The sequence below is a fragment of the Amborella trichopoda genome, chromosome 8 (assembly GCF_054954075.1).
Source record: "Amborella trichopoda isolate Santa Cruz 75 chromosome 8, AtrichopodaSantaCruz75HAP2 v2.0, whole genome shotgun sequence".
NCBI classification, from domain to species: Eukaryota; Viridiplantae; Streptophyta; class Magnoliopsida; order Amborellales; family Amborellaceae; genus Amborella; species Amborella trichopoda.
This window is the reverse complement of record NC_142343.1, coordinates 44,482,587-44,509,502: the sequence shown is the minus strand read 5'-3', so window position 1 is coordinate 44,509,502 and position 26,916 is coordinate 44,482,587. Positions and strand designations below refer to the sequence as shown.

The 26,916-nt window shown below is 35.9% G+C and overlaps 1 protein-coding gene across 8 annotated transcripts; it reads left to right on the top strand.

The window, feature by feature from the left end:
• Positions 1-302: 302 nt before the first annotated feature.
• Positions 303-25,614, top strand: LOC18432405 (putative LRR receptor-like serine/threonine-protein kinase At1g06840). 8 transcript variants are annotated; one of them, XM_088874035.1, is made up of 20 exons: positions 303-454; positions 776-926; positions 3,969-4,040; positions 4,254-4,325; positions 7,104-7,247; positions 7,343-7,414; positions 7,581-7,652; positions 7,914-7,988; positions 11,888-11,956; positions 12,082-12,150; positions 12,418-12,489; positions 13,069-13,155; positions 16,383-16,451; positions 18,652-19,157; positions 19,243-19,395; positions 20,433-20,716; positions 22,320-22,371; positions 22,663-22,913; positions 23,533-23,667; positions 25,090-25,614. In XM_088874035.1, exons 1-20 carry the CDS (start codon positions 355-357, stop codon positions 25,414-25,416), a joined length of 2,832 nt encoding a protein of 943 aa, XP_088730161.1. In that variant the 5' UTR covers positions 303-354; the 3' UTR covers positions 25,417-25,614. The 8 variants fall into 8 exon arrangements, with proteins under 8 accessions (XP_088730161.1, XP_088730162.1, XP_020521708.2 ...); XM_088874036.1 differs by lacking the exons at positions 303-454; positions 776-926 and adding exons at positions 1,128-1,387; positions 2,745-2,852; XM_020666049.2 differs by lacking the exons at positions 303-454; positions 776-926 and adding an exon at positions 3,140-3,630.
• Positions 25,615-26,916: the final 1,302 nt, after the last annotated feature.

The window sequence follows — 26,916 nt, the reverse complement described above, 5'->3', positions numbered from 1 at the left end:
ATAACGGTCAAGAAGAAAAGTATGTTTTTGTCGTTATATTGACATACTAGGGGTACTTTTGTCATAGTTCCCCTGTAACAGCCTCCGTCTTTAACCGTTGATGGAGACAAGCGGAAGCTTTTAAGAGCCTGAATGTGACGGCATTCATGTGAGAATTGTCACGACCTAGTTGATCCATGCCCTAATTTGATGCTCTTCTAATAAAGCCCAGTGGTTATCAGAACCGCTTGACCAGTCAATGGATAATGAACGCTCGTGCATTTCGCTTCACTCATTTTTTCCTAACCAGGAGATAGAAATCCCAATGAATTTGCAGGGATGCTTTCCACATTTTGAAAAATCTAGGCTTTTGAGATGGAGGGAGGCGGATCCTGTTTTTTTCAGGCATTTATGGCTGTATCTCTGTGTTATATGGTGTTATTTGGAGAAGCTGAGATCACTGAACCAAGTGAAGGTACTGAACTTTTGAATAGTGTAGGGGAATTTTGAATTTAATCTGTCTAGTATTTTCTCTTTGATCTTTCTAATATTTGTACATGTACCATTTTCATGAAGTTTAACCAAGTGAAGGTATTGAACTTTTGAATATTGTAGGGGAATTTTGAATTTAATCTGTCTAGTATTTTCTCTTTGATGTTCCTCATATTTGTACATGGGCCCTTTTCATGAAGTTTATTCCCTGAAAATATTTTTTTTTTAAGTTTATAATATGATCATTTAGATGCAGATAGTGTAATTTTTGGAAAATAATATGTACTATTGTTTCTATACACAGTCTCTGCTTTACTGGGAATCAAGACGAGTTTGAACGATCCGTATAACAATTTGAAAAGTTGGACTGAGGGTGATCCTTGTACTTCAAAATGGATGGGGGTCACATGCTTTGCTGCTGCAAAAGAGGATGGTTATTTGCATGTTCAAGAAGTGTATGATCTTTGAAATTTTCCGAGTTATTTAGTGATTCCTTTCAGTTTGCATTTATTTCTTTATTTAGACGGGCTTTGAATATGAAATGCTGAAGTTTATGTTACTTATTCCTGCTTAATTGGTGAGAGCAGTGATTCAAAAGTCGACGACCGGCAGACCCGATCTGGTTCCAATAAAATATCGGAAATCGTCCGGTTCTAGAGAAGAACCGGCAATTCTATACCGTAATATCGCCACGTGACGTCATAATTCTCCCAATTCTTAAATGATTCTCCCGATTTTTTGATTCATTACGTCCGATTCTTCAATCGTCATTTTTGAAAATTTTACACATACCTTAAGGTCCGCACACCTCGTCATATGACACTCCTCACTTCGCGCGCGTTATCCTGGTTAACTACAAAGAAGTATTTATTCACTACAACTTCCTTCTACCTCTTCGATGTGGGATAATGTGAAGGTATTAACTTGAAACATTAATATATTATATATTTTGTTTGCACTTTTAATACTACTAAAATGAAAGTTTTGTTTTATCAATTTCGCTTTTTGTCAAATTTTTTTATTATTAAAAAAAATGAAAGGTTTTTTTTATCAATTTCCCATTTTGCATTTTTCAAATTTTTTTATTATTATCAATTTCGCATTTTTCAAATTTTTTTCTTATCAATAAAATAAAAAATTTCTTATAAAAAAAATGAAATGTTCTTATCAATTATTTTTCTTGTCAAATTTCTTTTTTTTGTCAAAAAAATAAAAAGTTTTTGTAAAAAAAAAAAAAAAAAGTAATACAAAGTTATTGTAAAAAAAACAAAAGTTCTTATAAAAAAATAATAATACAAGAAGTATTTTTTTCATAAGAAAAAAATGAAAGTTTTTTTTATCAATTTCGCTTTTTATCAAATTATTTTATTATCAAAAAAATGAAAGGTTTTTTTTATCAATTTCCCATTTTGTCAAATTATTTTCTTATCAATAAAATAAAAATTTTCTTATAAAAAAAAATGAAATGTTCTTATCAATTATTTTTCTTGTCAAATTTCTTTTTTTTGTCAAAAAAATTAAAAGTTTTTGTCAAAAAAAAAAAAGTAATAAAAAGTTATTGTCAAAAAAAAAAAAAAAAAAATTCCTTACATAAAAATAATAATACAAGAAGTATTTTTGTCATAAGAAAAAAATGAAAGGTTTTTTTATCAATTTCGCTTTTTTTCAAATTTTTTTTCTTATAAAAAAAATGAAAGGTTTTTTTATCAATTTTGCTTTTTGTCAAATTTTTTTCTTATCAATAAAATAAAAAGTTTCTTATAAAAAAAAATGAAAGGTTCTTATCAATTATTTTTCTTGTCAAATTTCTTTTTTTGTCAAAAAAATAAAAGGTTTTTGTCAAAAAAAATAAAAAGTAATAAAAAGTTATTGTCAAAAAAAAAGTTATTATAAAAAACAAATAATACAACAAGTATTTTTTGTCAAAAAAAAGGTTCTTGCTTAAAACAAACGAAAATGTTAATACGACAAACATTTCTTGTAAAGAAATAAAAGGTTTTTGTCAAAAAAACTAAAATGTTTTTATAAAAAAATCATTCTTTTTTGTAGTCCATGTATGATTATATACTTCATCTATGATAGTTCTATGATTTTTATTTCGTGTGATGTAATTTAATGGTTAAAATAAGTTCATACAAATAAACACTATCTCAATATTCACATATTGATGAAAAAAATGAAAATTAATAATATAGTACATCGATTTCTTATTGGATTTCTAAAAAACAACATTTATAATAAATTTTAATAATTTTTTTATATTTTTTTTACAGCTTAATCCTACCGATTCGGCCGATTCTTGATCCGGATCGCCGATCTACAGATCCGGATGGGTTTTTGGGGCCCGATCAGGGCCACCGATCCGTTTTTTAAACCACTGGGTGAGAGTGATACTAGTACATTGGGTAGAAAAATCTTAGTCCAAAGTTAAATTCTGGCCACTACTTTGTTTTTTTGTGAATGTATTTTTCATATTTAGAGGTATTCTATAAAAGTTTGGCTAATTTGTCTTTATTTACAGGAATTTCGGTTCTCCATATAAATTAGCAAAAAAACTATAGTGGAAAAAAAATTCCTCCATAGGTTGTTGTCCACTCAATTGGTCTGTGGATGGAAAATTTATCAAATTGGTGGAATTATGACATGTACTTCCATTATTATGGTAAACTAGAAATGATGCTTAAAATATGAAAGAATACTAGGAAGTATAGTGTTGAGGAGACGGCTATTTTATTTCTTATGGGATATGGCTTCAAATTAAACATTGCGGTGTTAGTAGAATGGTTTTTATCCTGCCAATACATGGAGGCTTAAGAGATGATAATACTTGGTTCCAATGGCTTTGTTGGATGGTAGAGAATGCTTACAGGGCTGAAGATGCCAAAATCGTAAAGCTTGAGCGCCTTTTGCATAGAATACCGATTTTATAAAATGGTTGTGCACGAGAGAATTGTATTGTTTTCAATCATGTAGGTAAGTGGTAAGGTCACTAAGGCAGCCTTGCTACACACTGAAGAGGAACAAAATTGGGCAAAATAGAAAAGATGGATGATGCAATAATTCTAACACCTTCTTGAAGCTAATTGTTGATCTCTGCTGCAAAACTGGGATGAGAGAAAACTGTGTCAGTCACGAAATAGAGGGTTCAACGAGATAGCTGTAAGTTTCGAAGGGTATTGTGATGCGTAATTGAAATTGATACATGTGAAACTTGGGAGTGGAACAACCATAAACAATTGACAAACTCATATAGACCTTTTCATTAATTGGTACGTCATATATGTGAAGTTTACCGTTGGGAGGTTACAAGTGGTTACATACATGATCTTTGAAAGTAGAAAGACAATATATCCTTGACCATGACAAGAAATATGCATATTGAATCTTCATTCAAATATCACTTATCTTATGTTTTGCCTGATGTTGTGTTGACTGTTTTCTTTTTTTTTGTTTTGAATCTTGTTTATGACAATTTGTCTATCATGTATCTGTTGCAGGCAACTACATAATATGGATCTCTCTGGTAGCTTGGCAGTTGAAATTGGTCAACTACCTTATATGGAAACTTTGTAAGTGAAATGTTCACATTGCCAAGGATGTGATCTAGGTTATCAGGTTCACAAAATTGTTAATGCTTTGGAGGTTTGGCCCAATGTACTAAAATACTTGTTTCTTTTGATCATTCACATAAGTTTCAATCATCTTATGTTACCTTTACTAATTATACTGGTGTTTGAACTTTTCCTGATGGTGATAACTTTGTCCTTTTGTTTTTTTGCAAGTAATGCCATGTGGAACAATCTAAGCGGTCCAATACCAAAGGAGATTGGCAATGCTAAATCTCTGAAATTCCTGTAAGAAAAATTTGAATATCTTACTATTGTTAATTCTAATATTTTCTCATGTGAAAACCATCTTTGTATGCGCTAAATACATTTTATTGGGTTCTTTCACCTTTTTATGATCTGTTTCTCATTAATTTTTCACTTTTTCTTTTCTGTTGCTATATATTTCTTAAGAATAGGGTTTCTTGATATGCTTGATATGCACTGATAATTTATTAGCGAGAGCAATTTATAGCGGTAATCTAATTTGCCAGTTGGGTTGCCAATCCCCACTGTTTGAGAAAAAAGGTGTGTGAATAGTTTCCTTCTTCGTCATAGTACTTTAGCTACAAGAAAAGGAAGTGAAGTGGGCCTCTAAGGGAAGCTGGCCGCAGAGAAGATCTCGAGAAATAGTCCTGGGATTGATGAGGTAGTCAACCAAGAAGTACAATTAAAATTTTATGTTTGAAATTGTTATACACCTCATACTACTTTGATTGAGGAAGATGTCGCACAAGTGGAGATGTGCAACTGGAATTTTATGTGATTGCCGCATACCAATGAAGCTAAAGGGCAAGTTCTATAGGACAGTTGTAAGACTAGCTTTGCTATATGGAGTGGAATGTTAGGCAGACAAAAAACAATATACCTATAGAATGAGTGTAGCAGAGATGAGGATGTTGATATGGATGAGTTGCAAGACAAGAAGGGATAGAATTCGAAATGAATCAATTCGAAAAAATTTAGGTGTGGTACCAATAGGCAATAAGATGAGAGAAAATATACTTAGGTGGGCTGGCCATGTGTGGTGCCGACCCAATACAAGACCTGTTAGGAGGTGTGGGTTAGTTCAAGTGGAAGGATTGAAAAGAGCACGGGGTAGGCTCAAAAAGATGTGGTTGGAAGTAGTCCGAAAAGATATGGGAACTTTTGGCCTCACTGAGGGTATGATATTTAATAGAGCAGAATTGCGGATTGGGATTCGTGTAGCTAACCCCAATTAACTGAAAAAAGTCTATGATGATGATGATGATACTGCTTTAATGGCTACGAGTTTGCCACCACTTCGAAATCAAATAGAAAGGCCTGACTTACCCTTACAGTGCATAAGATTGTAAAGCCTTCACCCATCCTACTGCAAGATGTTGTTAAGATTCCATGATGGGTAATAGAATATATATATATATATATATGTAATCCTGCAATCCTGTTTAAGAACTTTGATGGCTTTTATATTGCATGCAAGAAACTCAAACCTCTGAGTTAGTTTCCTGATAGTGGGAGAATGATTTCAGACATTAAGTTCTGGAGGCTTTCTAATCTGACCTGGACGGTATATTTTGTACTTGTTAGCTTCTAAAGAATTCTCTATATGTTGTCAACATCATAAATTGACGTGTTTTTTCTTATATGTTCAACCTTTTGTTTCTTTCATTTGTTGTCGCGGTCAAAGGGCTTTCTCTGTCATCTGTCCCTGATTGAAATATTCAAATTGCAAACTGTGAAAACATTAATTTGGATTGCAATTTATCCTAATCCTTTTGCCCATCCCTGAAGTTCACATCTCACGTGGACAGTTCATATACAACTTCTTTTCTATTTTTAATATTTTTGTTGGCAGGTCACGCATCAGTCAACTTTGAGCGTCATTGATTCTCTTCTTCCATGAGTCCCAAGCTTCCTTTTTCTGGAAGCTATTATCATTTGGGGGATGTTCCTTATTTTCACGATGGATCTTTTCTCCTATATTAGGCAGCGCTTTAGGGAACTCCATATACAAAGCTCACGTTTTCTTATTCATTATATGTTTACATTGACATGAGAGTAGAGATGGCAATGGGTCGGGTGACCTGGTGCAGCCTAACTTGGCCTGACATATGTGGCCTGTAGGGCTGGACGAGGTCTGAACTATCTGACCTGGTTTCTTGTGCTAGGTGTGGGCCTGACAGCTCATGGCCTGGGACCTGGTCAAATATACAGAAAGGACATGGCTTGTTCAGCAGTACCATCTGGCCAGGCCAGGGCAAGGGCCGCCCCGATTAGGCCTATATGATAGGAATGGATTATGTTTCACTAGGTACATATTGCGTGCTCAAAGGCTCTGTGTTGTATTACAGGAAAGAAGCTGCTGAGAATAATGTTTGCACTTATTCAGTAATTCTGTCTAACATTTATTGTTTTTGATAATTTCTTGGCGGTAATCATAAAATATTGCAATTCCTTGGACCTGACTTTGCTGTAGTCCTTTGTAAATAAATTTGTTTGACAGCTTTATTGATTTTCTCTTTTCTGGATGCCGTGGACACTCAAAATCTCCATTTTAAGACTTAGTTCCAAGTTTTAAAGCATCAACAATCACAGGGGAAGGAATGGGTTGGTATCATAAAGACTCGGTTTTTCAATTAAGACTTGTGCGAGTTCTGAATAGTAACCAAGTCTTATATCTGATATTTGGAAAAAAAAAGAGATGGAATATTGAAGGGGATGTTCAATTTTTAGATCGTTAAAGCCGGTCTTGTGCAACTTTATTTGTGAATTTCATGTCGTGTCTTCCACTTTTCTCTATAATTGTTTGACTAGCTCTTAGCAATCTTTGTAGAAATGACCAAGAAATTATGCTGCTAGCATTTGCATTGCTACTTCTTGAAATCAATTGCGATTGTGAAAATTCTGCACATGGACTTTTTGTTGCTTTTTTTTCCCTTGATAATTGTGTTTCAGTGCGTTTGATGTTTCTCTATTAGGAAGACCAGTGGATTATGCATGTTAAGATATTACACCCTTTTGTGTACCTCCTTGATTGTGCAGGGTTTTGAATGGGAACGAACTATCAGGTTCTTTGCCAGAAGAGATGGGCAATCTTCAAAACTTGTTTGTTTTACAAATTGACGAGAACAAAATATCGGGAACAATTCCAAAGTCGTTTGGAAACTTGAAATCAATAGGACACTTGTGAGTTGTATTCCAATTTTATTTATCCTTTCAGTTTGTGCTAGAAGTTCACTTTTTTGTTTTTGATTTCTTTTGGAATTGTACACTCTTTGCAGACACATGAACAATAATTCACTTAGTGGAGAAATTCCAGAGGAAATTTCCTATTTACCCAGTTTGGTCCATATGTAAGTTCTGATCTCTTGTGCAGTGTTTGCTATTGCTTTTGTCTGGGCTTGAGATTTTCGATTCTATCAGATTTCGGACTGTTGTGTTATCTCATCTTGCAATTTCAGTAGTGTATCTCGTGATGAGTGTCAGTTTCATTCTTCTGAATGTTTTGTGTGTTTGCAGTGTGTTGGACAACAACAATTTAACAGGACCTCTTCCAGCAGAATTGTCAAACCTGGCCAACTTGCTTGTTCTGTACGTTTACAAAAGTTGCATACACATTGGAATCACATTAACTGTAATTGGTAGCTTACTGTATAAATCGTTTCCTTTTTTTTTCTCCCTGGAAGCTACTCGTCAAGCTGTAATTTGCAGGTGCCAGTGTCATGAATTATACTTGAGCAATTGAATTTTTAGATGGCAGAGATCTACAAAAGTAGCCATGAGGATATGATATTGCACAAACAATTGTGGTTCAAATGTCTAATAATTCTGGTACTTAATTTCATTTTGTAGTCAGCTTGATAACAACAAGTTCACAAGCAGTCACATTCCAAGCTCCTACAGTAAAATGTCAAAGTTGGTTATATTGTAAGTGTCATTTTCTTTTAGAGAATACCTGAGGTATCCTATGCTTTTGTTTTATCCTATTTACTGTTTGCTTTTCCAATTATGAATGAAAAGTGTTAACTTTTAAACTTTGCTGTTCTTAACCTTTTCAGATGCTTGTAGAATTGCCTATCGTTTAAATCTAGATTTTATGGAGATGGCATTCTAGCAATATTGATGTTTCATAAATTTTCAATATTTTCCTAGCCTCTCTCTCTCTCTCTCTATATATATATATATATATATATATATATATATCTTTCTCTCTGCATACACATGTGGGAACCCCTAAAAACTTAAAAACCTTATAATCCTAAAAAAAAAGTTAAAAGTTGTAAAAATCTCAAAAGCTAATATGAATCCTATCATGTATCAGGCCCTTTTGGTTGGAGAAAACTCGTCTTCATGTTTTGTAGTAGCCTAAGATGAATCCTACACAAAATCACTATCTTCTCCAGCCTAAATATTGGGCATAAATCCAAGTGATGTAGCATAGAGTATAGATGAACAAGATCCAACAGAAAATTGGGCTGGAGCTCAATAGATTCACTAAAATTGAAGCTAGACATGTTCTAATCGATAAACATCTCTCTATCAAGGCTTAAAAAAATGCTGGGCGGTCCCTAGGTGCTCAGGGGGTTCTTGGGCGACCAGCGCCTAGGCGGGCACCCAGTGGTTTGAAATATACACATATATACATATATGTGCTATCCAAACGCTCGTATATGCCTCTATATGTACCAAATGTGCATATTTGTATATTTATATGTATTCTAACTAACCGTTTTTATACAAATATATGTGCGTGAATGTTGATACGTTCAAATCACTGAAAGATTTGAATAATTAAAATAGCAAAAAAAAAAAAAAAACAAGTATATAGTGCATTAGTGATTTAGTGTCCATGCACTACACTCTGTTGTCTATACTTCGTACAGTCATACTCATAGACTTCAAGTCTCCATTGAGAACAAATGATCAATACAAAAGGATGTTGTACAAAAGATGCCATACAAATGAAAAAAAGAGACTTTAATTATTCAATGTTTTGGATGTTTTATTTTCAAATTTTCAGTTGGCTAACAAGCTTAGAATTACCCCAAAAGTCTTATAAGAACCTCATTTGAACCCTAAAATTTGTTGTAATAATATATGGCAAGGTTTTAGATGGATTATAAGAATTGCTCAAAATTTTCTCGTTTTCTAGAAAATCTCAAAATCCATCAATTTTGGGTGTTTCTAAGGCATAGTTGAGTTTTTTTTTTTACTTTGTGGGGTTAGAATATCTCCTTTCATAGGTCAAAATGACCCAAAATCCCCTTTCATAGGTCATAATGACCCAAAATCCCCTTTCGTTTCGTAGGCCATAAACAAAAAAAAAAAGCTTTGTTTATGTAGGTTCCTGGGCACTCACTAGGAAGGCCTGCCCAGGCCGAGGTGAGGTGGTCTATGTCCTCTTGGGTGCCTAGGCAACTGCCTAGGTGCTGGGCAGGCTGGTGTTTTAAACAATGCTCTATACAGTGTAAAATATAACAAAACTCCTCTCTACACCTCTTCAAACTTTTAATAATAAAACATCAAACTCTCCCTTCTAATTAATAAATTCCAAACAAACCTAAAAGACTCCACACAACTCCTAAACAACATTTAAAAGTCCAGAAATACCCCCTGTGCCATGAATAGTAACTTAGTAATTCACTGAACTTAACTTGTCACTATGATAGGAGTGAGAACGCTATCTTTATAGACGACTGAACATGTCCAAAGGGCGTTGGATACACCTTGTGCCTCATTTCCTTGAAGCTCCTTTGATTCGAAAGTCTTTTATGTAGTTCATATGCCAGTTCCTCAATCCTCCTCATCAGACGTTTGGATTCTTCCCATGTAACTTCGACACTCTCAACATGAGCTTGGTTTCCTCAACCCCCTCTTGCAGTCATTGCTCAAACTTGCAGTGTATCATTGGGCTCTTTGGGAATGGACCTGCACTTTAATGCGGTAGAATAGAAATCACAGGATAAGAGGATTCAAGGATCTAATGAATTGTTTGAAATAAGGGGGAGCTTAGAAGCCAAGCTTCAAGTTCTCTGGTGAAACCAGGACTCTAAAACCAAACAATATTCAATTCTACTTCTAACATCCTATATTTATAGCTAAAACCGCAACCCTCAAGAATTCTAATTCTAATATAATTAGAACTTTCTCTTAAAGCCCTTGATAAAATTCCGTAAGGACTCCAATTACTCTTTCAAGCAACCCTAAAATCCTAAAAAACAGAAAAACCCCTTTAACTTGAACCCTCAAAATCCCAAAAAGCTCATCACCAGAATTTAACAAATTTTTTTTTTTTTTAAAATGTGAGGTACCCTGTCTTGCATCATGGACTAGGCAACACCGAAAACAAGTGGTGCTTCACCTCATCCACCTCTTTATTATTGGGTGGGCGGACCCAAAAAAGCTCCAGTTCAGTTTTCTCCACTCCAAAAACAGTCTCCTCCAAAAAAGATTTGATTAGGAGCTCCAAAGTGCTCCTAATACACTGGCCCAAAATCAGATTTGGACCATTCATTTGAATGGACAGTGGATCTGGGGAGTCTTGAGCCTCTCTGATGCTCCAAATCAATTTATATTTGTAGGAGAATGGGTTGGAGGCTTTTTGGGCCCCTAACTCAAAAAAGTGATGGTAAGCCTATACGAAAATGTTTTCTTTTGCGTGTGTGCGCGTGTGTGCGCAGTTTTGTTCCTCACTATCATCTTGAAATTTCTGACTGGTTATGAGTAGTTCTGAATATCTTCATATATATCCTTACTTTTGAAGTAAGGTTCCCTTTTAAGGGTTCCTTTGCCGTAACTAATGGTTTGAGCGGCAAGTTAGACAATGCAAACCTTGTCATTGCCATTCTGACTAGTTCCCTTCTACGATCAGAGCGGCTTTGCTCTCATTTCTGCACTGATAAGCACAAAGTCCTTAGGGCTTGGTTTTCTACTGTCGGAGTACTATTATTGATATTCCTGCATTCATCTACACAATTAGATGGAGTGTTGACCTTTACTTCTGCAAGAGCAAGTCTGTTTGTGAAACTGTGCTCATATCCAAATGGGCAATACTACTCCTGCGGTGGTTTAGCTACTTTGATCAATTCCTGCGATTGAGCTGTGCAACTTCTGAACGTTATCATGACACACTTGTTGGAAGGATCTCAAGGAGCTCTATAGAGGAAACACCTTCTATGCCAGTTTTGCCCTACGGAATTCTTGAAACGAACCCTAAAGTTCTCAAAATTCCCTCTGAAGTTTTGGACCTGTCCTTTGACCTTGGTCGATGAGTAGTTAGGATGTAGTTAAATAGTTTGGGAATAAGTCGCATTCTATTTTGTTTTCCTAGGACAATTTGGGAAATTGTGGGTTTCCAGTATATGGGAATTTGGCGTGGAGTCTTCATGAGATTGGTAGAGTTTTGGTCTATACAGTTAGGATGATGGAGAGAAGTTATAGTTTTTTTCCTAATTATACCCATTGTACTTCCTGGTCTAAACCAGTGGTAGCCATGAAAGGTTGCCTTGTAAGCTTTCATTTATTTTAAGATCTATGTGTTCAAGCTCTGTTTGTCTTCTGTCCTGTTTGTTCTTTCCCTCTACATCACTCAACCTTTTTGGCAACGGCCAATTCCATTCTCTTTCTGTGCAACCAAATACTTCTTAAATAAATGCTATTAGTGGCACCTCTTTTCTTTTAATTGTCTGTGGTCATGGATGCTTAAAATTTAAGACAAAATGTAGAACTGCTCTTAGACAATGCACACTTGCAATAAGATAATGCACACTTGCAATACATGTGTGTTTATAATCCCCTTATATGAAATTGGTATGGTTTCCTTATAGGAGGTTAAGGAACTGCGGCTTGGAAGGAGAAGTTCCTGACTTGAGTGGGTTATCTTTGCTTGACTATTTGTAAGTCGCTTGTGATACAATGCTAAAGCTTTCATTGAATGATCTGCAATCACTTTCATGTTATATGTACACGCTCTTATTTTATTTCTTATCAACTTGTCTGATCCTGTCGCCTTGTATTTCAGGGATCTTAGTCATAATGGGCTTTCTGGACCTATACCAACGGGGAGACTTTCTGAAAGCATTACTACAATGTTTGTATTCTATTCTTAAGCTACTAATTCATCGTAGAGAAACATATACTCCATGCATTAATCAAACATTTTTTTCTTTCAATGAATTTCATGAATTGAGCATCTCTTATTATTTTCTTCAAAAATGCACGTGAGCAACTTTCATTGTTGTCCAAGTTGAGTATGTCTAGGTTCTTCTAATAAATCTTAAGTGAATGATCATCTCATGGTCTCCATGATTTTTCTTTTTCCTTCCATTCGATTCCTCTGAGGATCTGTCTTGTGCAGTGACCTGGCAAACAACAATCTTAATGGATCCATTCCTGCAATCTTTTCAGGCCTTCCACATCTGCAAAGATTGTGAGTTTATCGTTTCCAGTTTCTTTGACCTTCATCAATGAGAAAATTTGTTTACATATTTTAGCGCTCCATACATTGAGAATGCAGTTTAAATAAGTTTAATTCAATGTGTATTTCATTTAAGGATAGTATACTATAAGACAGCTTACCTTTGGTAGGAGGTCACAATCACTCAATATGATTATTAAATGTGAAATCTGACAGCTTGGGGTCCGCCACAAAGTTTTAAAAAATTTCTTTTGGATTTTGAATCTGATCAATGTGACATCCCCGGCTTTCTGATTTCATATCCAACAACCAAAGTTGATTATGACATCCTTGTACCAAAAGTAGATGATCTTATTTTATACTTTTCCTTCTCTCAATTGTAGTTCCAACACGTATAATTCAAGTATTCTTTGTTGATAGCTTTGTTGATACTATTGGTGAGATATGTTATATCCATTAGTTTTAGAACAAGTTATGCATATGTTGATAGCCTTTCTTATGGACATACTGCATCATTGTGTCCTTGCTGTATGCCGATACTGCATCACTACATAAGAATGTTCGTTAATTTGATCTATATTTCATCTACAGGTCTCTTGCCAGGAATCAGTTGAGTGGTTCAGTTCCATCTACCATTTGGCAGAATATGTTATTTAGCAAAACGGCAACACTTATTTTGTAAGTTCTTATGCTGAAATACTTAATCATTCTTTCGATGTTGCATACTTACTGATTTTCTATAGTATATTTATGCTAAATAGATTTCTGTGGATCTTTTTATTCGTTATTTAGTTCTTCTGTGGCTTTTAAGATTTTATGCACTATGGTCAAGACTTTAACGGGCTGTAGGATAGATAATTTTATCCATCTTCTAAGGGTGTTTTATTTGAGACAAATTGTTATATGGGGTTAAGAATTTTCTCGTAATAGGATGCAAATTGAATGAGAGAGAAAGAGGATCGAGTGGTCTAGTGTATTTCTTTTCAGTCCATAATCCTTGTGTGGAGGCCAGGAAGTACAGAAGCAGGAAAGTTTGGCCAGTGAAGGCAATTATTTTATGCTTTCTACTTGCCTTGGGCTAGTTAATCGGATGTTAATGACATTTGGCTTTCTTGTTCTTAAATTGTTATTGGGATGTAACCTAATTCATGATATTTCATCATATGGTTTCATGTCTGTATTTGCTTGTGTGAAAGACTGATGCTAGTTATAATGGTAAGATATGGTATGGGCTGTAGTAATTCACTCTTTTTTGAAACTAGTGGGATACCTCGGTTTATTGAAGGGGATCTGGGTGTCAGTTTCCATGATTACCCTTGCTTGTGTTAATGTGCCCATAATGAGCTATGGGGGCATAGGAAATCCCCCAACATGAGTTTTTGATAGACTCGATCACGTGATATGTGAATCATGCACACGCAAATGTGGGCTTGGCATTGACCAAGAAGTACTTATGTGTGCTTCTGGGGAGCATGTTGTCTTTGGCATTGATGTTGGATCTTTATTATGCGGCAGAATGGATCTTTACTTTGACTCAACCCACCAGCTGGGCGAATAGCATAATGACCACTTAATTGGGTGGTGGGGAGTATGGAGTTTGGATTGTAAGTTCTGCTGAATTTCGCTGGATGAAGTGGGTGGTCTGTTCACTATATTAAGATGGGTAGCCCCCCTCACCCCCCCCCCCCCCCCCCCCCCCCCCCAGCCATGGATTCAACGGCAAGCCAAAATCATCCGCTATGTTCTAATTAGCATTGCCTACCGCATTCAATAGAATTGCCCAAGAGATGAGGATGTTGAGATGGATGAGTGGCAAGACGAGATGAATGAGTGGCAAGACAAGAAGGATAGAAATCGAAATGAATACATTTAGGAAAATTTCGGTGTGGCACCAATAGGCAATAAGATGAGAGAGACTAGACTCTGGTGGGCTGACCATGTGTGGCGCAGACCCAATACAACACATGTTAGGAGGTGCGAGTTAGTTCAAGTGGAAGGCTCAAAAAGGGTAAAAGGTAGGCCCAAAAGGACGTGGTTGGAAGTAGTGAGAAAAGATATGGGGACTTATGGCTTCACTGAAGGTATGGCCCTTAAAAGAGCGGAATGGCGGACCATGATTCATGTAGCCGACCCCAATTTGTTAGGAAAAGTTTTGACAACGATGATGATTGTTTAGAATTACCCAACATATTTTTGTTGGGGTTTTATGGCCTTTAAAGGCTGTGAGAGCTTGTAAATATAAATTGTAGTGGATTATACACTTCAATGAAAGTGTGTGTTTTGTTGACTAACCTAGGGTTAGGCGGTCTATGGCCTTGGTCATATCCAAAACTCTACCCTTGAGCATATGGCACACCGAAATGGGTTTTCAGAGGGTAATAGTACACTTCTTCTGTGTAATAATTCTACCCCGACAATCGCTTATCTTGACCTATTGGTAGTAGTACACTTCTTCTGTGTAATAATTGTTTATGCGATTTTTAGAAAATTTCAGAATTTTTAAAAATAATTTCTGCATGAAAACCCTTAAAAGGGCATTTCTAAAATTTTTGTCGTGTGGAGGGCATGTGTGGGGCCCTTGGATCCAGCCCCACATGTGCCACACCACATGGGTGGGGTGTGGAGCCCATGGGGGTCCACACCTCACACATGAGGTGGCACACCCCCTCTTAGCCCTCTTAGTTTTTATTTTGTTTTAATATAATAAAAAAGGGTTGTTTTTAAGTTAGTTAAGGAAATCTATTTAAAACAAGGATTATACCCTTATTTTGTGGGAGTTGATTTTGAAAATATTTTTTTACCATACCTTTAATCTTTTGAATTCCTATAATCTTGAGAGATATAAGAGTTCTAGAATATAAGGTTTAGATTGGTCTTATCCGAGTTTTGACTAGAAGTGGATATGAGTCAAAGATTCGGGGGATAAGGTTCTTGCAATTCCTCCCTATATCGTGATGGTTGATTTTTAGGGTGAATGACTCAGATTTAGTTCTCTCTCACCTCACAGGTTTCCTAAAATCCTATTGGTCCTGATGTAACAATATTGGATAGGACCCCCCCTCTTTCCCCTCCAAAAAGTTCTCTATACAACTTTAGCCTCGCTCTCTCTACTTTTTCTCTCATCCATGCCACACTCTCTCTCATCTCTCTTGCTCTCCCTCTCTCCATTCTCTATGTAGGTGGCATGCACCACCTTACAAGACTGAGAGAAAGGGAGCAAACCCAGCCCCATAGTTGATCAAGGGGAGGTGCCACTGGCATGCCCCAAAGGATTAAAAGGGGTCTTTTGATACCATGGTTGTCTCATGCTCTCCTAAAAAGCATAGTTTGTGAGGTATGGCCTAAGGAAGCTTCTCGGCTCAAAGAATTCAGCAAGGCCCATAGGATTAGAGTGCGCCATCAGCTAGGAAATCGGGTGGTGCACTAGGTCCCATGGGGATGACTGTAGGCAAATTTGAGTTAGTCTTCTCAGCTGTTTGCTTTTATTCTCAGTCATTATTTGCTTATTTATTTTAATTTTTAGGAGCATTATTTGTATTAAAATCGTTTGTGGAAGCTTGTATTTCATTTTCTGGATTGTCTTTGTTTTAATTGGCAGTAGAAGTAAAGATCATAGGTTGTATTTAGGGTTTCATTTCTTATTTACAGCAATATATTGTGGTACTTTTAAGTCAAATTCATATCAATTAATAAAAGAAAAAAAGAAATTTTATTTTATTTTACTGTATTTAATTCCACATAGCCACTTCTTTCACTTTTGTTTCTTCATAGCACAAATATATGGATATGCTCTTGATACAACATTTTCCCTTTACAATTAACTCTTCTTTTCGCATTCATTCTGTTTTAAGAATAATTTTGTTGTTTCTTTCCTACAATAAACTGGTTGTGTTTGAATTTCGCAGGGATTTCCAAGATAACCGGCTTTCAAACATTTCTGATACATTGAATCCTCCAGAAAATGTCACCATTAGGTATAAATACTTTCCACTAATTATACTTCACATGCAATCTTCGAATGTCTAATTATTAATTCCAATTGGGGTGTTTGTAACTGAAGTTATAGCATGTATTGATATGTAGTGACGTATTTCCTGCCCCTTTCATTGTAATATCCTAGATTAGATGCATGTGCAAGCATTTGGGTTTGTGTATGGGGTTTTCCTAGGTTGTAGACTCCTAGTAGATAGTGTTACCAATGGAAACCAAACATTGTTTGGCCAAGAGGTGGTCCAATTCTAGTGCTGGAAATATCCCTTACATAAAATCGGTACTCTACCATTAAAGTGAAGATGCATCTTGCTGTATAAACATTTTTTTCAAGTCCAAGTTCGGATTTGAATCGGGCTCAAGTAAGTTCCTTTGTGAATTGACTTAAGAGTTGGACTCTGACTTGGGCAAAAAAACTTCAAAGAGATAGAAACTACAATGGAACTCTAAAAATGAGAAAAAACGAAAATCCAAAATTTTAGTGAGATTCACCTCCAGACCATTAAAATAGAGTTACAAGCTGATAAACACTGAAAAATATCATTTTGTAGGAGATGAGAAATTTTGAAAAAAAGAATATCAGAGTCAATGTGCCTCCAATAAGAAACATGGTCGAGTCTTCAATTTGTATAGTTCTATTGTCGAAGGGGCTCGGGACAGAACCGAGTAAAATTGAATCAGGCAAGTCTTATATCCGAAAGATGTTTGTACGAATTTCCCTTAATAAAAACATTTCCCCCCAGAGTTCAGTTGTAGGAATGGAATTCTAGACTTCATGTTTTGACCACCCTTTGCCCATAACAAAGGTAGAAATTGTTTCTTTTTTTTTGGTAGTTAGTGGGGATTGGGTCTCCTACACATGGTAGGAATGGATTTCAAGACAACATGTTGTGGAACCCCACCACCCTGACCAATTAGCCTTGAGGCCATTCCTAAAATCGAAACTATTTCTATCCAAAAATGTTTGCAACATTAGGTTACATTTGCAAGAAAAAGTGGTGTTTGTGTGCATTTTTTATCCATGTGCTTGGATAACCTTGGAAGCATGGTTTGACCTACCAGATTCATGAGGTTGGCAGGCCCCCTTTTCAAGCCAATTATTTAACAGGCAGTCAGTGGCTCTTTTGCAGCATAACTTTTTAATTTTTTTGGTACCGGTGGATTGTCTTTAGCTTAATTTCGATGGTAGTTCTTTGGGGAATCCGCCCATCTGGATTTGGTTGGCTAACTAGAGATCATAGAGGCAATCTAATTATCTCCTTTCCGGACCCTTGTGGTATTATTACTGCCAATGAGGCAGAAGCTAGTGGGTTCTGAAGCTCATTTCTCAATTGGATGGACGTAAAATTATTGAGGGGGATTCAATGAATGTTATTGCTTGGAGTAGAGGGGAGGCTAGACCACCATGGAGACTGGTTTCTATTTTTGATGAGATTGGAGTGCTTTTATCTAGTCTCTCGGTTAAACTCTGCCATTGTTTTAGGGAGGCAGGCTCGCTTGCGAAAGGTGGTTTACCTCAATCAGTATTGGTGATTATCACTTTTCCTTAGTTTTTGTACTTTTACTCCTTCTGTACTTTTTTTTGTTTAATGGAAAATTATTGCTCAAAAGAAAAAAAAAAAAAAAAACATTTTTTTTGGCAGCTGCCTACATCTTCTGCCTTTTGGTTCTTTAATTCTTGCAGATTATGAATGGCCTAGTGCCATTGTTGTATAAGCTTTCAACTGTAACCTTTAGAGTTGAATAAGTTGCAAATGATGGAAGACAACCATGCAATCCTATCAATAGTCCTCAGCTATGAATTATGTGATTTGTTCAGGAAGCCTAAGCTCCTGTTTTTATATGCCTTCACTATTGAGCTTATGGATGATCATTTTTCTATAAGCAACTATTTTTTACAAATTTTTGCATATTTTACTTTGTATTTATGAATACTAGTGTAGTTGGTACATGGGAGAAGTAACTGCCAAAGACTCAAACTTTGGTCTTAATATACGCATTTTCAGTATTCCATATATTCTCTCTTTCTACTCATGTTGTGAATATATTGCTCATAAACCTTCTATATATCTTATTTATTTACGTTCAGAGACCAGCTCTAACTAAGATTTTCCATATTATTGCTGGAGTTGATTCCACTTGGAAAGTTTTCAAGTTCAAAGTGCTGTATGGTTGCCATTTCAGGCTGCAAGGTAATCCACTTTGTACAACCTCCAGCCAGTTTGTTATGTCTGAGTTTTGCGGGCCTGAGCGCGGAAATGAGGAAAGAGTTAACAGTACACCAATTGATTGCTCGTCATCATGCCCTACAGATAACTTTTATGATTATGTTCCTAATGCACCACGTTGGTGCTTTTGTGCAGTACCTATTAGAGTTGACTATCGGTTGAGGAGTCCAGGGTTTTCATCTTTCCTTCCCTATAAGTCATCTTTTGAGGAATGTTTCACACAAGGTCTAAATCTTGAGATTTATCAGCTAGACATTGATTCTATTTCCTGGGAGGAAGGTCATCGATTATGGATGCATTTGAAAATCTTTCCCCAGTGCTGCAGTCAACATATTTTCAATTCAAGTGAAATTCAAAGGATAAAAGCTTTGCTTACCGGGTGGAAAGTTTTACTTCCAAATGTATTTGGGTCTTATGATGTTCTCAATTTCAGCCATAAGGGACCTTTTGACACTGCAACTGGTACGTCTCAATACTCATATATTTTAATTGTATCTTCTTTAATCACATAAAACTGGTGCTTTAGCGCATGGTCTTACTTCTACAGATGAATCTTCAAATTCTGGAATAACCATTGGTGCTCTAGTTGGGATTGTATTAGGAGTTGTTGCTGTTACACTTGCATTTTCTGGAACTATCTTTCTGTTTGTCACGAAGAGGCATACACAGCGCCGCCATGGTAGCTTAAGAACACGTCCATGTGAGTTGTCATATTCCCACTTATCTGCAAGAAAGTGTTTTGATGTTGATTTTGGAATTAAATGCTTCAAATACTTGAGAGGAGCCTTTGATATTCTATTCAGAAAATATGTTTCCAGGATTCCTTGACTTTTAAATTTTTTACATTTTTTTGTATCACATATTTTAAATTGGTAGCTCCATGCAAGTTTTCTCTAGACAAGCGTTAGTTTTAGTTGTAAGAAACTCAAGATGTGCTGCATTCTTTGTTGGAAGTTCATTTCTTGGATTTATCAATGTATTTTCCTGGATTGTAGAAGCTCAAGTTTCTAGTGGTGCAATGCGTATAGGCGAAAATGAACAGTGTTTCCCATTTTCACCCATAGGTTTGGCGCCGTCCGATTTTTTCGGAAGGCGTAGATAAATGTACCGCAACATACATAGTAGGTCCGGTGCGGTTGTTTTTTCACGCAAAATTCACGGGAAATTGCAACGTAGAGCCGTTGCAACTTTTCAGTATAAACTGCAATGGCTCTACGAGAGCCATTGCAGGGACATCACTGTAGCATTTCGCCCATAGGCATTTTTAAGGGTTTTATATATATATATATATATATATATATATATATATATATATATATATATATAAGTAAATAACATCATGCTTCCAATCAGTATAAGGATTTTCCAATTCTCTTGTGCTTTCACATGTTACAATATAAAATCTGACCCAGTTTGAATTTGGAAAAGTAAAAAAAGGATTTGTTTTAATCTCCTTTTCTATACTGTATTTATGTGGGTCCAATTTCCAACTTATTTGCACCTGAACTAGAATATTCAAATCAAGGGCACTGGTCCCAAATGCATGGAATAGCCAATCAAGATATGGATCAGCTCAGGCCCTAAAATGCTTGTAATCTTTGACAAGATGTACCAGAGGTTGATTTAACTGTAACGTAAAATTGATGGGAAAGCAGAAAAGGTAACATTGATGCAGTGTTAAATGCCGCATTTTTAAGAAACTTTTACACTAAGGTTTTCCTCTTTCGTGCCCTGCAGCGTCGAGCATCCCTATCAAGATTGATGGAGTCAAAGGCTTCACATTTGGAGAGATGGCACGGGCTACAGACAATTTTATCAACTCCTCACAAGTTGGCCAAGGAGGTTATGGGAAGGTCTATAGAGGCTGTCTAGCAGATGGAACAGTAGTTGCTATAAAGCGTGCTGAGGAAGGTTCCCTGCAAGGCCAGAGAGAGTTCTTAACAGAAATTGAGTTACTGTCACGATTGCATCACCGTAACTTGGTCTCTCTTGTTGGGTATTGTGATGGAGCAGGCGAACAGGTATGATTATTTAGTTTAATTGTCAGACAGTAGGAATTTCCATATTTTTCTCCGGAAACATTACGACATGCTTTTTGAGACATGCATCAGCTTGAGTGCTGGACTTGTCTGAAATGCAAGGTAATCCACTTGGCAGGACTTAGATTCTTGTGCTGTCCATGTGCATTGAAATTTCATATTTTTAGTGTTTAAATAAAATCATTTTCATCATTTCCTTCTTGAAATATATAGGTATTGTTATAAAAATCACATTAGTCATTTTTTTTAATTAGTGATAATTCATTTACAATTAGTGTGCCATGACTCCCCGAAGTCCACTCAGACTGAGCTGGATGCACCATCGGGGATATAAAAAAAATCAGAAAAATTAAAACAATTTAAAAAAATGTTGGGTTGTTTTTTAAAAAAAAATTGTATATGATATGGATGTATTTGGCAAAGATTGGTGAGTGTGTTTTGCCATAATCACTATTTTTATATTTCCTCTTTTAGTGACATTTTTTAAAATGTCTCAAACTGTAAATCGGTTATTTTAAGTCCATTTTCTCTCTACATGTTTAAGTTATTTTTAACTTTTTAAAGTTGTTTTAGGTTTCAATTTATATTTTCTATGAGATTTTTTTTTTCTACAAAATTCTTTGTTTTTTAAATTTTTTTTTAGAGCCAAAAGGCCCTCGGCTGAGCAAGTCACCTCATCCAAGGACAAAGTCACCTATCCGAGGCGAGTCCGGGCACACTGTCAGAGTATTCAACAATGCAATACATGATGAAAGTACAGAGTCATAGTGGATGTAAAAATTAAAAAGCCTCCAATGACACCTCTACTACCAACATAACATATTAGCCAACCTATTGACAAGAGCATTGCTTTCCTGCCAATTTGAGAGAACTTCCTACTGCAGCTATCAATGGCATAAATAATTGAAATTTCTCATGATGATTTTATAATATAAGACCATCCAATATTAGCCCAAGAAGGTGACAATCCCTCATAGGCTCATAGCTGTCAGATGTGAAATCAGGTGGCTAGGCTGGTGTCATAGGGATCTAGAAATTTTTTTGGATTTCGAGAACAGTCAATAGCACACCCCAACTGCCAGATTCACATCTAGTGACCAAGGGTGATTGTGACCTTCTGGTATGAATAGATGGTCTTATTGATACTCAATCATATTGTTTGTGTTTCAAACTCTACAAAATTTCCACACGAATACTTTCACCTGTTTATTGGAAATACGATGCTGGTATTTGTAAGTGCTGAACTGCATTTCATCAATTACTCTAGTGCTTACTATTCTGAAAGAGAGGATTATATTGAAAGTTTGCATTTCAGTCACACTGTTTTATGGGGTCAATCCTAGGTACCTATCTTTTGGGTGCTGCCATTGGTTCTTTCCAAAGCCACAGTTTTTTATTTCTTTCTGGTGTGGAATTTATTAAGTTTTTAACTGGACATTTCTCATCTGGATATACTGAGGCAAACAAGGCTAAGTTAAACACTTGAAGGGGACTAGCAAGTCGACCAAAAATTACTATGTGCTCTGAATGGATCTTTGGAGTATGAGTACTTTAATTGCAACTCATCTAATGTCGTTTGATGCAGATGCTGGTTTATGAGTTCATGCCAAATGGTACTCTGCGTGATCATCTTTATGGTATTTCTTTTATCTTATTGGTTAAATAAATATTTTCTACATTTTGCTATGCCTTTCTTAGTGTTGGGAGCCCCTAATTTCTTGTGTAATCTTCCCACTTTCATTCTTGTAATAGCATATTTTAGTTGTCGGTGGGAGTCACTAATTTGCTGACTGATTTTCCCATATCTACTTTCTAACAGCATGATATAGTTGCTGCCATTGCTGTTTTTCTTGTTCTTGCCTTTTCATGATATTTAAGGCTTGTTGCAATTCATTTGAGCTTTAAGTGAGGATGTCTCCCATTGACAGGAAAGTCAAAGGAACCATTGAGTTTTGCAATGAGGCTACGCATAGCATTGGGCTCGGCTCGTGGCATACTATACCTCCACAATGATGCCAATCCAGCTATTTTTCACCGTGATATCAAAGCCAGCAATATTTTATTGGACTCCAAATTTGTTGCAAAAGTTGCAGATTTTGGGCTTTCTAGGCTTGCCCCACTTCCAGATCTTGAGGGAACCATTCCAGATCACGTTTCCACCGTGGTGAAAGGCACTCCAGTACGGGTTAATTGTGATAACTCTCTTTTGGTACCATTAAATTTTGGGAAAATATCTAGGCAGTTCCTAGAACAGTTGCATTTATTCTAGAACTTGAAACATCAAAACAGCAGTTCGAATGATCATTTTCTAAATGACTATCTTAAACTGATCTCATGTTGAATGTACCTCACAAGTTGAAGACGGGGAGAAAAAATGCAGGGTCGGATGGTCATTAGAAAAATGATGGGTCCAATTTCAATCCTGATTTCTTAAGTTTCTCAATCACTTGTGTGATCTATGCATGTGTGACAAGTATTGTTTCAAATATTTTCCATGGAAATCTTTATGATTAGTAATTCGTGATAGTGCCATTTTCTAGAATAGTAACATTTCCCGTGTTGTAATCAAAGAAACTGGGTTTTAAGTTAAATGATGGCTTGTAAGGGGTATTCTGCTTAAGTAATATATTTTCTTCATACATGAAGCTTGCTCTCTATTTTTGCTAGCTAAGGTTGCCTGGTATCTACAATTGGCAGGCAAATGATTTGCTGTTACAGAGTTTACTTTCTGATTGATGAGTTTTTTCAGCTTTTTATTGTTGTGTGATGATATGACATTTATTGTGGTTCTATGGTAGGGTTACCTCGACCCAGAATATTTCCTTACACATCAGTTAACGGACAAAAGCGATGTGTATAGTTTGGGAGTCGTGTTTCTCGAGCTCTTGACGGGTATGCATCCAATTTCACAAGGCAGAAACATCGTTCGAGAGGTTAGTCTCATAGGTGTACTGTGTTATTTACACGGGGAAAAGTGTAACATACATATATGGTTACTTTCACATTCACATAAACACTATGATTTCTCGTATAGCATGTTGACCACTGTTACCCATCTTAATTTTCTTTATTCTTCCCTTGAATTGCTCTTTGGGATTTCAGATTTTTTTTTACCTCTATAATATTTACTATGTGCTATGTATTATAAGGCCTGGTCATTTTACTTCATGCGTTGATTACTGGTACTTCTATTTCTACTTGATCAAATTTTCAGTTATCAAAAGAAAATGGCAAATAAATATTGCTCGGAACTGAATGTAGACAGAACATTGTTTTTTTTAATATGGGGGGGGGGGGGGGGGGGGGGGGGAATTAATTTAGATGAATTGACTCAAATCTTGTTTTTTTCCTTCACTATGTTAGCGGGAAATCTTGTCACAGGTTTTCAAATTTTGGCTTTTCCCACGAATTTCGTAAGTATTGAACAGAAAACAAAGGAAATTTAGAAAAAAAAAATGGAGTAAATCAAACAAATAAAAAAGTAAAAACAAAAAAGAGGGAATTCTTGTATGTTTGAATTGTTTTTGTATGTTTGAAATGTTATGAACTTATGTCTCATAAGTTTTCTGTACACATTGTTTTGTATTATTGTTACTTATATTTAAAAGAAATATAACTTATATTTTCCTTGTAAACTCATATCACAGTTAAGCATAAGAGTTTCATTGTAACAATTATTGCAGGAAAATCGTAAACAAAAATGAGAGGTAAGTTGTGCACATTATCAAGGAAAGTCTTCTCTATGTATTTTATTTTTGGGAAAGGATGTATATGTGCGCATGGAGAAAGAGAGAGATAGATAGGTAAGTTGCAGGAAAATATAAACAGATAAATTGCACAATATCAAGGAAAGTTTTCTCCATTGTTATCATAGTAGTACAAACAACAACATAGATAAGAACACGTGTGTGTGCATGGAGAGAGAGAGAGAGAGGTAAGTTGCAGGAAAATCATAAATAGATAAATTGCACAATATCAAGGAAAGTTTTCTCCATTTTTATCATAGTAGTACTAACAACAACATAGATAAGAACATGTGTGTGTGTGTGCGTGGTGTGAGAGAGAGAGAGAGAGAGAGAGAGAGATAGGTAAGTTGCAGGAAAATCATAAAGAGATAAATTGCACAATATCAATGAGAATTTTCTCCAAATTATTCTAGAAAATGAAGGTTCTTGTGATGATACTAGGGAGGCATATTCTAGGGATCCTATAGAGACATTGATTATATCGATAATATAGTAAGGAGTATTGCAGTACTCCAACAACAACATCGACCAAGAAAATGTGTGTGGAGCTGTAGAGAGAGATAGAAAGAGTGTCCCGAAAAATGAAACTTCTTCTGTCCTCAATTCCAGGTGAACAATGCATATCGGTCAGGATTGCTACTCTCAATCATTGACGGACAAATGGATTCGTGCCCTTTAGAATGCATTGAGCAATTCACAAAGCTAGCTCTTCAATGCTGCCTCGACCACACAGACGGCCGACCGACCATGACCGTGGTGGTTCGTGAGCTCGAAAGCATATGGCAAAATATGCCTGAATCTGAAAGCCTCGCATCTCGATCCATTGATCTCTACTCAGCCTCCTCATCCACTAAAACAAGAAATGTTTTCACATCATATGATATTTCAGGTAGTGACCTTGTTAGTGGTAATATCCCTCCTGTTTATCCTCGTTAACACGATCGTACTGGTCTTTATTTTGTCCTTGTTTTTTATAGTTGTTTATTTATGTATGTTATATTATAATTTTGGCACAGAGGCTCCTAAGTAGGTCACCTGTCCTGGTATTTTTGTATATGAGCAAAGTTTGTTCTTCTATTCCTCGATACCACATACTAGTATTTTTGTATATATTGATGCATTGGCTTTTCTATATGTTTATGCTTTGCTTCTCATGATTGTCTGCGGTGTTCACAAGTTTAGTTTCTTCCTCATTTTCGAATGGGGAGTATTTTATTGTCATGTATTTTTTTATTTTGCCAGAATATTCTACTCCCCCGCAGGAGTAGAATGTCCATTTGCTTGAGTAAAACCCCACTTAGAATCAATTTTGGGACCCCAAATTTTGGGGATATAACCTCTCCAACAATAGATTAACTTAAAAAAAAAAAAACTAATTGTACCCTCTATACACTTGAAAAAATAATGTCGGGCGATCGAATAGAGACCATCCAATTTTTAGATGGTGAGATCCAAATGTTAGAAAACTCGAATTACAATTTTTTTTTTGAAATAATCATTCAGTAATTCTTTAGTACCAAACTTTCATATTGAAGATATCCTTCAAGTACATGTTCTGACCAAGGCGTAAACGCAAAGCATAGTATACACGGTCTTTAATTTTAATGGCAAATAGTAGTTTGCCTCTCGGTCTTTGCGTGCCTGCACCTGTGTGCAATCCACAAATAATAGACACCTAAAATAGGTTTTCTCTATATCTTCTCCATCTCTTGCACAGGTGACGCACATGCACAAGAGAGAGAGAGAGAGAGCAATGTTATCGGATTACCTTTGGTGAAGTTCTCATATTTATATTTAGAATATTTCAACCAAAAAAAAAAACTCAAGAAATGTTTGACATATATACATGGTATATTTCCTAATTTTAAAAATCATAGAGGCAGTTTTATAAATTTGAAAAAATTATAAATACCCTCAATTTGTACTTTCTAAGCATTTTTCACCTCAACAATTTTGATATCACGTTACTATCTCTAAGCACTTCACCCCAACACTTTTGATATCGCACTATTATCTCTCAACGGTGTTTTTCTTTACAACCAGCCCAATGTTAAATTTTTTAACCACATTACTAAATAACCCCCCCCCCCATCCAAACTTTAGCACAAAAATGTGTCGGACTGACACAAGTGGAATATATGAGCAAGTCTGACACAAAAAGTTTGTTGGACCGGCTTGTATTAGTTTGGCACAAAAATGTATTGGATCGGTACAAGTTGAATATAGAGTTGGTTCAGCACAAAAATGTGTCCAAGCAACTCTCTACAAAGTTGAGTTGTGTTGGTCTGGCATATTATGTATTAGACCAGCTTAGAGAGAGAAAGTCAAAACGTGGCAAAAAAAGAAACTGGTATTTTGGTTCAAAACGAGCTGAGTTTGTGTACTTCAATTGGGGCCAGCCGGAGGAGCGGATGGTCCAGAAACTACAGATTTGGG